Source organism: Rhinolophus sinicus, linkage group LG04 (assembly GCF_036562045.2).
Source record: "Rhinolophus sinicus isolate RSC01 linkage group LG04, ASM3656204v1, whole genome shotgun sequence".
NCBI classification, from domain to species: Eukaryota; Metazoa; Chordata; class Mammalia; order Chiroptera; family Rhinolophidae; genus Rhinolophus; species Rhinolophus sinicus.
Window position 1 is genome coordinate 206,643 of NC_133754.1, and position 13,273 is coordinate 219,915.

At 53.2% G+C, this 13,273-nt stretch overlaps 1 protein-coding gene across 4 annotated transcripts in view; it reads right to left on the bottom strand.

Annotated features, from left to right (window-relative positions):
- Positions 1–11,473, bottom strand: part of ERICH1 (glutamate rich 1) — a 40,805-nt gene extending 29,332 nt beyond the window's left edge. For all 4 annotated transcript variants that reach the window (XM_074329266.1, XM_074329265.1, XM_074329267.1 and 1 more), the window contains exons 1-2: positions 11,334–11,473; positions 1,948–2,094 (exon numbers count right to left, since the gene is read on the bottom strand). In XM_074329266.1, the coding sequence (XP_074185367.1) occupies positions 1,948–2,094; positions 11,334–11,355 (169 nt within the window). In that variant the 5' untranslated portion in view covers positions 11,356–11,473. The remainder of the gene's footprint in view (positions 1–1,947; positions 2,095–11,333) is intronic.
- Between the last annotated feature and the right edge of the window lie 1,800 nt (positions 11,474–13,273).

Here is a 13,273-nt window from a genome sequence, read left to right on the forward strand (position 1 = left end):
AAGAACTGTCTCATAACCATATTTAGGAAGCAGTGAAGTCTTAGAGTGTTTATTTTTAAACAGTGACTTGAAAAGCGAGAAGTCAGTCACTTCAGGAAGAAAACATATGTGACTGAGGACCTGTCATCATGCAGAAGAACAGGTTGGTTGTTTGTCTTCAGGAGGAAAGTGGCCTGAACCTACAGACACTAATTCTGACTCAGATGTGGTCATCCACGCACAAAGCTTCCAGGCGTACGTCACAGCAGCCTTACCGGTAAGGCTGTGAGTTAGAAGGGAACATGTGCAAATTGACCCTAAACACACAATTTCTAAAACAATCGTGAATGCTGGTTCAGTAAAATCCCGGGAAACACAGGAAATCCTAGGGACGGCCTGCTTGTCACGTGGACAGCACGTCCCCAGAGCAGTCGCTTGTCTGAACTCCGCTGAGCCGATTCAAGCAACACGCACCCTTCTGACAGGCGGCACGGGCCTCAGCGTGGTCCTCTCAGGCACCCTCACGAAGTGTCACATTCGGGGGCTTGAACAGCAGACATTCATCGTCCTGTCCTGGAGGCTGGCCATCCAAGCCAAGGTGTCACAGGGCTGGTTCCTGGGGCCTCTCCTGGGCGTACCAACGGCCGTCTGCACAGTGTCCTCACGTGGTTGTCCCTGTGTGTCTGCGTCCCAGTCTCCTCTTCTTACAGGGATGCCAGTCAGACTGGAATAGCACCCACCCTGACAGCCTCTTCTTACCTCAGTCACCTCTTTAAGCCCCATGTGTAAATACAGTCCTGTGCTGAGCTTCTGGAGGCCAGACCTGAGCGTGTAGATTGCGGAGGACACATGCAGCCATGGCAGGCACACTCTGAGAAGTGGGGATCCACTGAGCAGCAGTCATCTGATCTCAGCTTCGTCCAGGGCCTCTGTCACAAGGGGCATGTGCGTGAGGAGGTCTCAGTGGGAAGCCACCTGGGGGCTCACGGCACCATGCGTGGTGAAGGTGACATGGCACACACGCTTTGTCCCAGCATACAGCACGCTGGCGTAACCCTGTCTGAGAGATGGAGGGAATGTTTTCCTCTTGCTCGTCTGTGTCCACTGGCACCATTGTCACCCACGGGTCTTTGGTATCTTCTAGGCTGCGCAGGCCTGTGGGTGTGCTGGGGTCACATGTCACGCCTCACACCAGTGTTTCTGTAAAGTGTGCTCTGTGTCAGCGCAGGGGTGACCACTGGGCAGCAAGCAGCCTGGGGGCCTGTGGGGTCCCCTGCTGTTCGGATCTTGCCACGGGAGTGTTACGAGAACACAAGGGAACGAAAGTGCGTCTGTTCGCCAGGTGACTCAGCTGGGCCAGTAGGAGAGACGGCGCTCAGAACAGATTCATCACGTCTGGCCCCAGCGAGGGACTGCAGAGAACAGAGACGATCCCAGGAGAGGGTGCTCGGACTCTGCACCCACGTGTCATCTGGGGATTAAGGGGACCCACAGTGGTGCCGCCCTCACCTGGCTACTTCCCGTGCATCCCACATGGAGGCCCCGCCTAGGCTGATATCACCCGCCAGGTGGTGAGAAGCCAGGGTTAATGACACTCCACTGCAGGCCACCCGCCATCAAGGGGCTGCGACAACAGGTGGGGAGATGGGAACGGGAGACACCCCAGGGGCCCGTCCTGCGGGACAGAGACTGGGTCCGACTGACAGTGGCCGAGGCAGAGGCTGTGTTCTCCCTGGAGCTGAGCTGGCAGCCCTGTGTCCACGACCAGAAGCCTCTCCAACCCAGTCTCTGGCTGGGAGGTACCCGCACTGCCACCTCCCTCCTCAACCTAAATGCACGTCCCCCCCACTCCCCGGGACGTACAATTACACCCTCACAAGTCACCACCCACAGCAGCAAGGCCCAGGGATGAACAGACGGTGTGATGGGCCCGTCTGTGATCCCTCGTTACCGACAAACCCTCCTCACCTGTCAATGGGGGGACGTGGCCACACTTTGCTTTCTCAGGTGTTGCTTTCTTGGGGGGACTTTTGGGGGCTGGAGCCAACGCTGCCCTCTTTTCTTGGCCATGGGGAACACAAGGATACAGTCTCTCCAGCACTTTTCCAACAAACACTGAAGGTACCGAATGACAAAAGAGAAGGAAGAGTTACTTTGGGTGGTTTTATTTAAATTGCACACAGAATTTATTTTAAACCAAGACATTCTGATATTACCACCTGCAAGCAAAGCGACTGACCCCAGAACACTCTCCGGGTCTGTCCCCATAGGACCCCTGGCTCTGTCCCCACGGGACCCTGGGCCCTGTCCTCACAGGACCCCTGGCCCTGTACCTATGGGACCCCTGGCACTGTCCCTACAGAAACCCTGGTCCTGTCACCACGGGACCCCCGACCCTGTCCCCACAGGACCCCGGGCGCTGTCCCCATGGGACCCCCGACCCTGTCCCCATGGGACCCCGTCCCTGTCCCCAAGCGCTGAACCCTATATGACCTTCTGGCCGCCTAAAGCTTATCGCTTCCCCAAGGTCCCAAGGTCTGGGATGCCCACAGGGGTGCACCAGCTACACCTGTTCCATCCTTCCGTGGAACGTTCTTGTTTCTGGATAGACTGTGAGCCACTTTCAGAACTGAGCGTTGAGGCCCTGGGTACCGAGGGCGCTCCTAGATAGGATGGGTCCTTGTCAGTTTACACAGAAGATACGAGGTACTTTATCAGGGGTACTTTATCAAGATCCAGGCCAGGTCGAGGACACACTCTCCACCGCTGCGCACCTTACGGCCAGAGCGCCTTGGTCACCAGATTGCCTCCTTAGGGTGTCCGCACAGCGTAAGGTACAGACCAGACATGGGCTCTCGAGGTGGTTCCAGTACTTGAAATGCCCATTTCTGCTGGACCTGAACTCTCCCATGTAGACAAGCCCAGTCCAAGCCCACAGGGGCTCTAGAAACAGAGCTCTCAGGAGGGCCATGGTCCAAGGGCCAGCCTCAGCTGGACTGTCCCTGGCTGGTGGGACCCCTTGCTTTGGGTTCCAGGCCTTCCCATCAGGGAAAGGCGGACCAGCTGGGGTCAGAACACCATTCCAACAAACACCCCGCCTGCCCTGGACAGGGTCCGCCCTCCACGGTCCACCTCAGGGCTGCAAAGCTCAAGGGCGTCCCTGACTGCCTTATGTGACAATGAAATCCAGCAGGAGTCGCCAAGGTTCGCTGCTTCCTGCTTCCGCCACTTTACCAGCAAAGCCGTTTCCTGGCCCAGAATCATAGAAAAGTTCTCAGCAGCAGGTGCTCAGGGTCGAGAGGCTCAGAACAGCGTGACGATCTGGGGGTTCTCCTGGCAGGGCTGCAGGCAGTCCTGACACCCCAGGGACGCTGCGAGTCAGGTGACCGCAGCCCCCACTCCTGGGCGGGCCTGGTTTGAGTCCCCACCTCTCCAGGGCTCCAGCCTTCCCTCCATTAAACCGGCGAGCCCACCTCCTAGGCCCCGACGCGCGTCACAGGCCTGGTTACACAGCCCACACGTGGGCTCCCTCGTGCCTGTGAGGACGCGCGCCCACGCTCATGCCTGGGACCACCCCTCGCAGCTGGCCCATAGGTGTGCGGTGTGTTCGGCACCTCCCTTCCTCATGCTCTTTTGAACCCCCCCTCCAAAGGCTGAAACCTTTCCGAGAGGGCCTGAGTTCTGAGCCCGATTTCTGGTGACAGACGCCCACATCCCGCAGCACCTGTTGTTTCAACGACACAAAACTGACCTTGCCTTTCGTGCCCCACACCTGTGCTCCTGCCCGTCTCCGGGGTCAGGGGCGCTGCTGGCTCCGTGCCAGCCCCCTGCAGACCATCCCGGCGACATCTGCACGCACCGCGCGGTCTTGCCTTCAGGGTGGGTGCTGTGACCCTCTGATGCTTCCCCACCCGTCTGTGAGCACATGGCCACTTTCTGGGACCATGCAGGGCTCCAGGCTCATCTGGTATTTATTTTGCTGATAAATATCAGGTCTTTTTTAGCCACAACTGGAAGCAAAGTCTTTTTAAAAAGAATTACGATTTTTAAAAAATCAGTTTTAAAAGAGCAATGTGTAACAAGCAAAATCAAATAATCAATAACTACTTTATACCAACTGACACTGCTGGAAGATTCACTGATGAATTTCACTTTATCCCACTATTTGGGGCTTCAGGTGGATGTTGCCATCAGGCAGACTGCACCGCTCAAACGCGATGTCTGAACACCTGTCCTCTGAAGCCACAGGGTGCCAGCCCCTCAGCACCTGCCGTCCACCACACCTGGAAATAATACCTTCCTATTTCTAAGGGACATGTAGACGCCATGGCCACTCTGCAATTACCTGGAGTCTCTGATCACGAAAGCAGTTCATACTTTATTCACACAGAAGCAATCAGCTATTTTAGAGCAAAACATTCCTTGTACTTAACCTTTCCTGCCACTTTGAGCCTCCAGAGCTATGAATGAAACAGGGACACTGTGGACAGCCTGATGGGTCCCTAAACATGGGCTGAATTCTGTACACAAAGTGAGCTTCTAACTGGCCCAATGTGCTCAGTGGCTCATGTTAAAAGCAGAACACAAATGAAAACTAGCTTTTCCAGGATACTGGATGCAGTGAGGCATCACTTTTAAAAAGCATTTGTTGTTTCTGGATGGTTGAAATGCACCTTTTGACCTAGTGCACTGTGTGTGTGTGTGTGTGTGTGTGTGTGTATTTACTTACTGCAAATGTAGGCCTAAAAGTCAATTTAGAGGTTAAAAATCTCTTTTCTGCCTCATTTCCAAAGTGCTCAAAAACAAAACGGAAAAGAGCTGGGTGCTCTGGTCCCAGATGCAGCTGGGTGTCACACACAGAACTCTCAGGAGCTCACGTCACCATATGGCCCTGCCAGGCTCGAGGCTGCCTGCCCACCTTCTCACAGCTCAGCTCGGTGCCCCATGACAGTGGCAGGTTTTAACCTGAGATGCTGGTGTCCCTGAAAAAGCAGCCCATCACCAGGAACTAGAAGGGCAGGTGCAATGTCGATTGCAAAAAACAACCTTCAGGACACAAACACAAGTAGCGCATGCACAGTCAAACTGGGACGTGAGGCACAACCAAAGGTCACGGTGGAGAAATATCAGACATTAAGTCTCCTGGTCCTGGGGGAATTACGTTATTTGATGGGATTTCCAGACAGGCCTGCCTCTAATTGTCATTTCAAGTTAAAAGTACATGCCAAGGGCCAGCCGGGTGGCTCAGGCGGTTAGAGCTCCGTGCTCCTAACTCCAAAAGCTGCCGGTTCGATTCCCACATGGGCCAGTGGGCTCTCAACCACAAGGTTGCCAGTTCAATTCCTCGAGTCCTGCAAGGGATGGTGGGCAGCGCCCCCTGCAACTAAAATTGAACACGTCATCTTGAGCTGAGCTGCCGCTGAGTTCCCAGATGGCTCAGTTGGTTGGAGCGCGGGCTCTCAACCACAAGGTTGCCGGTTGGACTCCCGCAAGGGATGGTGGGCAGCACCCCCTGTAACTGGAAAACGGCAACTGGACCTGGAGCTGAGCTGCGCCCTCCACAACTAAGATCGAAAGGACAACAACTTGACTTGGAAAAAAGTCCTGGAAGTACACACTGTTCCCCCAATAAAGTCCTGTTTAAAAAAAAAAAAATACATGCCAAATATCTGTAAGTTTTCAGTAAAGTGTGTCTTGGAAATGAGACAGCTAGGGAAAACTGTGTACAGCTCAAAAGGAAAGACAGCCCGGCTGCGGGTGGCAGACCTGTTCAATTCTAAACTCTTCTTCGATGTAGTCAGTTGAATTAAATTCTAATGGTTGGGTACAAGGTAGAAAGTTTTCTGTTCCATTTTTAACGTCAGGGGAGGGAGGGGGGACTGCTTTGTTTGCTGCGGTGTCAGAAGCCCAGGAACGCGATGAACTGCCGGGCAGGGCAGGGGCGAGACCGTGCCCGCACCCTCCCGCCCACTGCGCGGCCGGAAAAGTCTCCGATCAGAAGTGGGCGCGCGCACCGATCCAAAAGCCTCCTACGGAAAAAGAAGGAAGTAGGATCCTTTTCTTCTACAACGTCCCACTGAAAATAAGACCGGAAACGGACGCTAATAGAACGTTCACCGTGGCCAGTCTGATGGTGTCCCTCCTCACTTGGCCTGGTCAGCCAGAGAAAACTTCCAGACCTACCGCTGAACAAACACAAACGCGCACGCGCACCACCCACGCGCCTTTGCACAGACGCTGGGAAACCCCGTCGTCACCACCCGCTCAGAGCTGCGCTCGCATCCCGACGTCTGCGCGTCTCGCTGGAACAGCCACTTTACATTTTCTAAGGGTTACTGTATTTCCCCAAATCGGAAGCTTTGAATTCTCTTTTATGTTTAAACACCTGCTGAGTATCTGCCAGCCTATCCATTGTTCTCAGAAATGATATTCAATATGTATTTTTCTCTTTTATCCCTTTAATGAGGCACAGTATCTAACTTTTGCCTATAATGTAGGACTACAGGAATAAACTGATAATAGCACTATGTCACTTCATGAAAAAGAAGTTCAGTACAGCACGCTAATTTAGTCCATGATAGTTTCTTAATAAGTTTCATAACAGAATTATAAATGGAAAAATAATTAGCTAAGATTTAATCAAGAGTTGGCCAACTGTCTGAAATATTAATTAAAAGGAAAATAGTAATCAAATGGGACATAATTAGAATCTTACGCCATGACCCCACCTAAGGAGCAGATCTACACTAAATACTCATTTTCTCCTCAAACTTTAACACTTAAAAAACACCCGCGACTTTGTCCCCAGCCCTTCCTTGTAGGGTTCATAGCAGCACTCACTGTGTCATTACGATTCACACATATGCACACGCAGACACACACACCGAGACCTCCTCCCATCATCGCCACTTCAGGAACCCGAGGGCAGGCCACTGAGAGCCACAATAAGGGGTGCAACGAGGCCCTCCCCGAGACACTGGATGGCAGAGGACAGGGCTCAGCCGGCTGGGACCGAGGCCCGGACAGAGGACAGGATGGCTCAGCCCCGCAGCCTTCCCTGCAGCCACAACCCTGGCTCCCGCCTGAGTGGGGTCTCCTGGGGAAGACCCAGCCTGACTGTCCTACAGGGAGCAGCCGACCGTCTGCATTACAGCACACACTGCCTCACCAGCCCACAGCGGCTACCACGGGCAGACGGGTCAGGGTGGCCTGTCACCCAGGGTCTGCACAAGTGGCAGGGGAAGCAGCAGAAAGAGCAGTGTCATAAAGGGCCTCAGAGGCACAGAACAGGGAGAAGGGGCTGCGGTGACAGTGACTCTGAGGCCCCCTGGACAGGGGCCACGCCCACTCTGTGCCCCACACAGCCAAGCTGAAGCCAAGCAGAAGGAAAACAGGCAGACGGTGTGCAGATGGATGAGCCACCATACAAATGCTGCGGTCCTGCTATTAGGTGACTGGAGAGGACACCCCGCTATGGAGGTGGCAGGAACGTTGCACATGGGCTGCCCACTCGTTAAGTGCGCAGGTGCAAACGGCCAGCACCGTGCAAGGAGACCAGACCCAGTGCAGCAGGAGCCCACTCGGTAGGGAGCGTGGCCCAGGTGCTGAGACCCTGCCCCAAAGCCAGTGCTGTCACCCCACTGCAGGTCCCTTGAGATCTGGCTCCCGTGAGCACCAGCCATGGGGCACACCCAACTTAGCCATGGATTATGTCAGGTGCTCACCCAGTGTCCTAGGTAGGAGGGAGCCGCTGAGCTACCCCTTAGGCAATGGTGCCCTCCCGGGTGTACTTCAGTTAGGTCAGGGCTGCCCCATGCCAGGACACACCCCCAGAACTGGTGGTACAGCTTCCCAGCAGGAAACATAGTGCATCTGAAACAAATTTATTCGTTGCTTCAAAGGCAAAACACCCTCCCCATTAACCCCAAGAGGCTTTGCTACAAATTGCCATAGGGGAAGTGGCCGTAAGTGACTGCAACCTACAGTATAGGTTTAGTTCTCTTGGTCTTTGCTAGAGGAGTCTGTTTCTTCAAATGTAAACAGGGGCTCCTGACATGCAGCCACTTTCCTGGCCCAAGGATGCAGCCCGGAACTGCCCTGCCCGCCATCCCCAGGGCCTCAGAGAGCTCTAATTGAGCCCAGGCGATGCTCAGAACACGTGCTTCTGGCCGAGCCTTGAGTAAGAGTCCTGCCTGTGGTCTGCTTCCTGTGAGAGCTACCACGCCAGCGTCCCTTCCATAAATGCGCAGGTGGCCCCAGGGTGGGCTTGCCACCATCCTGGGACCCAGCGGGATTGAGGAAGAGGGATGTCAGGGCACAAATGTAGCAAGCCACCACCTTCCCCATCTGTCACTCACTGCCGTAATGTAACACTCATCACAAGGCATGCGGAGCTGTGGAAACTGAACATGGGAACAGCTCTGGTTTCAGGCATCAGCAAATTCTAAGTGCTTGGAATTTTTCCGTCCGCAACCTCACTGAAGTGTGGCCCCTGCAGAAGGGCCACCAGCGATCTTCTTAAGAGGCTCGTAACTCTAATATTTTGTTCCCACTTACATCTTATACTTTCAAGACCTACTAAGCCATCTTTGCAAACACAATGTTTAAACAACCTAGCTTTACCTGACAATTCTGTCACGTTCCAATAGAAAAAGGAGGCTGGTTTCAGGCAAGATGTTTGGTGACTGATAAAAACAATGAGAAGCTTTCATTCATGTAAAGTGCATTACAGATGACATAGTATTAGGTTGGTTGAAAAGTAATTGTGGTTTAAAAGGTTAAATAATTGCAAAAACCGCAATTACCTTTGCACCAACCTAACAGTTTCTTGTATAGGGAAGAGTACTTAGTACATGGATCAGAAACATGAAGGAGGAAGAGTGGGTGAGCTGTCCTTGGAAGAAGCTGCTGTGCAGTGGACGGGGTCCCCCAATCGAAATGCAGACAAACAGAAGGGGGGACGGTCAGCAGCAGGGAGACCCTGCAACAGCCCCACGTCTGTCCCAAGAACCTCAATACTGAGTTGTGAAACCGCCAGTGCTGCTCGCACTCAGGGTGTAGAACTTGGTGCTCACTGAACTTGCGTTGACCTGCTTGTCAAGCTGAGGCGGGGCTCGGGCAGCACCCCCACCAATGCTCCAACAGGAAGCAAGGGGGGAGCCATACCTGCTTTTTTCCACACACGTTCTGCCCTGCTGACAAATCTGTTTCCTTTTCTTATTGTTAGCAAATGCTTATTATACTTGCCACTGGGCTTTTAATTACAAAGGCAAAAAACACAATCACCTATTTTAAATGGAGAGAAGAAAAAATAAATCATGGTCCCAACTAGTCCAAGTAACATGAGAAACACACCTAAAACCTTCTCTTTTACCTGAAACCATAAAACTCCCTGTAGAAAACATACAAGAAAAGCTTCTGGACATCGGTCTTGGTGATGACTTTTTGGGTTTGACACCCAAAGCAAAGGCAAAAATAGACAAGTGGGACGACATGGAACTAAAAAGCTTCTCTACAGAATAGGAACCATCCACAAAATGAAAAGGCGACCTACTGAATGGGAGAAATACTTGTAAATCACGTATGTGACAAGGGATTCATGTCCAAAATATATGAAGAACTCATATAGCTCAACAATAAAACAAAAATCTGATTTAAATGTGGGCAGAGGACTTGAAGAAACATTTTCCCAAAAAAGACACACAGATGACCAACTGGTATATGAAAAGGTGTTCAAGTGACTAATTATCAAGGAAATGCAAATCAAAACCACAGTGAGATGTCACATCACACCTGCCAGAACAGCCATCATTAAAAGGACAACAGAGTAGTGTTGGCAAGTATGTGGAGAAAAGGGGACCCTCGGGCACTGGGAGATTGTAAGTTGGCGCAGACACTGTAGAAAACAGGATGGCGGTTCCTCAGAAAATGAAGAATGGAACTATCTCATGGCTCAGCAATTCTACTTCAGGGTATTTATGTGAATGCAATGAAAATACTAATTGGAAAAGATTGCTGCACCCCCATGCTCACTGCAGCATCATTCACAACAGCCAAGACTTGGAAACAACCTAAGAGTCCATGATAGATGAATGGATAAAGATGTGGTCCATCCACACAATGGAGTATCACTCTGCCATAACAAAGAATGAACTCGATATGGATGGGCCTTGAGGGCATTGTACTAAGTGAAATAAGTCAGACAGAGAGAGACGAGAAGCATATGATACCACTTATATGTGGAACCTAAAAACGAAACAACAAACCAAACTCATAGACGCAGAACAGATTGGTGTTTGCCAGATGCAGTGAGTGGGGAATGGACACAATGGAAGAAGGGGGTCAAAAGGAACAAACTTCCAGTAATAAAGTAACTAAGTCCTGGCGATGCCATGCACAGCCTGATGACTACAGCTAAGAACACTGTACTGTATAATTCAAAGTTGCTGAGAGAGCTCTTTCCGGTTCTCAGCACAAGAAAACATTTTCTGTAACTATGTAAGGTAACGGCTGGTAACTGGACTGATCATTCTGCAGTAAGTACATACACGTGTGAAGTCACTTTGCTGTACACCTTAAACTTACACGGTGCTGCACGGCATTCAGAGCTCAGCGAAGGTGGAAAAAAGTAAAACCTCCCCTGTTTTCATTTTAATGTTGACGATTATAGGGTAAGGAATGTAACGAGAAGACATGGTTTGTCGGGCTTTACACAACAGGGGCGTTGTTGGTGCCTTGTGACAGTCAATGTTACGGCACTGCCAGGTTTGCCAAGTACATGTGTAACGCACTGCCTTTGTTACTGGTGACAAACGCATCACGTAACAAACACTAGCGTGTGCCCGCGACTGACGTACATGGCAGGTCACCAGTACCATCCCCATCCTGCCGATAACGAAACCCGGGCTCAGAGAGGCTGCCGTAGTTGTTCTTTAAAGTGGGGAAAGCAGCTCAGCGTGTCCAGGGAGGTCGCCAGTTGCAGGTCCCGCATCCGCTGTCGGGCGCGTCTGCAAACCCCTTATTTACTCAGGAAAGTGCTCGCCGGGCCCTGGGGGCTCCCACAGGCCTTGAGGCCCCGCCCAGGCCCCAGGGCTGGAACTGCAGACCCAGGACTCACCTGGGGCCTGGGGGCAACCCCGGACCCGCCCCGCAGCGGCCCGGTCTCCGGTGGGCGGGGGGCGGCCGGGTCTAGGGCCGAGCGCGGTACCCGAGCCAGCGCCCTTCCCCGCTGCGCGCCCCGCCGACCGCGCCTCCGCCTCCCGCCCCCCTCGCGCTCACAGCCCCGCGGCTCTCGTTCCCGAAGACTCCGCTTCTCCCGCGCCCGGGGCCCTCCCGCAGCTTCCCGTCACACCTACCGCGCCTCCGCGCCGCCGCCATGCGGGCCCCACGACCGCCGATCCCGGCCCAGGCAGGCGTTCCGCGCGGCGCTTCCGGATCCGCCCTCGTAGGCCCGCCCACAAAGCAGGCTGCCCAGTCCGAATCCAGCGTCTCCGCCACTGGATGCCAATCAGCCGCATCCTGGCTTCGGATTGGATTTTATGGGAGCTGTAGGCGTGGCCTCAGGGTGCATTTGTTCCGCGCATGCTCAGAGAGAAGCGGCTGAATGCCGAGGGCGACCCTCGCGGCTTTGTTGGGGTCAGCTGGAGGGGACGAGGAGAGGGGAGCGGGTCGCGGGGAGGGGGGCAGCGGGGGAAGGGTTGTGCCCCTGGTGGGCTGCCCACGGCGCCGGCGCCCTTGGTCCCAGAGCCCCCATCACGGCAGGGCGCTGGTGGGAGCAGTGGGAGGGTCCGCTTGGCGCCCACCCTGCGCCAGGCGTTCTTCGGTACCGCAGAGTTGGGGCGAAGTGGTCAAGAAGAGCCGTGAGAAGAGCCGGGAGATCGCCCTCTGGAGCCCGCGCCCTCCCCGTCTCTCTGACCCGCGCGTCCGTGTCGCTCCGCGTACACCTAGGGAAGGCCCTCCACCACCACGTGCACTTCTTCCCTGCGTTTCGCCTTCTCCGGGACCTTGATTTCTCGTTCTCCCTTCTTCCCTGACTGCACGACTTGGAGAAGGCATTTCTGAGAGTCTGTGTCAAGCGCTGTTCCGGGGATGCCTCCGTGAATGGTCTGATGAGAGTATGAAGTGAGACAGACAAAGTGTCACATGGAGATTTGGGAGAAAAAGAGAGCAGGAAGGGGGTTTCCAAGTGGGGACATAGAGTGGTCAGCAAGGCCTCAGGGAGGGTAATTTGAGGGAGGCTGAGCTGATGGAGCAGGGCTTGGTGACATCTAGGCAAAGAGCGCTGGAAGCACAAGGGACAGCAAATGTTCCCCAGCCCCTGGGTGATTATGTCTGGGGAGCAGGGCCAAGCCCAGTGTGACTGGAGCACAGTGACTGGTGAGTAAGGGGAGCCACAGATGTGGTCGGTTGGGAAGGAGACCTCAGTGTTGGGGCCAGACCACGGAGGGGAATGTGTCAACTTTATGTTTTCTAGTGAGTGAGATGGAAAATCATGAGCTGGTTTTAGACCAAGTGAAATTATATGACATCGTCAGAAAGTCACTTGAGCCACTGAGCTGAGAGTAGATTTTGGTGGAGGAAGCATGGAAACCAGTTTGAATTCATTGCAATAAGAAAGACCTTGGTGACTGGTTGGCATCAGGGTGATAGCACGGGCAGTTGTGAGAAGAGGTAGTCAAACTTTGGATATATTTGAAGACACAGCAAAAGAGAGTTTTCTGGTTGACCAAGTGGGAGCTGTGGCAGAAGAGAAGTGTGGAGCAGCTATGTTAGTGGTCTGGATGCTGGAAGGCTGCACTTGCACTAAGGCCGTGAGAAGCCTCCGCGAGGATCATCACTGAGCACTGGTCATATGCTGTGCTAGGCATGTTAAATTTGAGGCGCTCGTTTGACATGTAAATGTAGGAATTGGCTAAGCAGGTCAACCTGATTTTAGAGTTAAGGAGAAAGGCCCACGTTTGACATACATAACTGGGTTTGTCTGCATATATGTCGTATTTAAAGCTATAAGAGGGAGTGAGCATAGCCAGGGAAGTGGTCCAAACAGTGAGCTCTGAGATGCTCTAACTTTTGGACAGTGGGGAGGTGAAGGGGTCCCAGCTATGGCACATGGGAGGGCATAGGGCAGGGAAGAATGGGAAAGACAGTGAGCTGTCCTGAAGCCAACTCAAAGAAGTCATCATTTGTCTCAACGGATGTTAGTGGGTTAAGACAAGGACTGATCAGAGACAATTGGATTTGTCATTTGCAGGTTATCAGTGACCTTGATTACAGTAATTTTGTCGAAGTAGTAGAG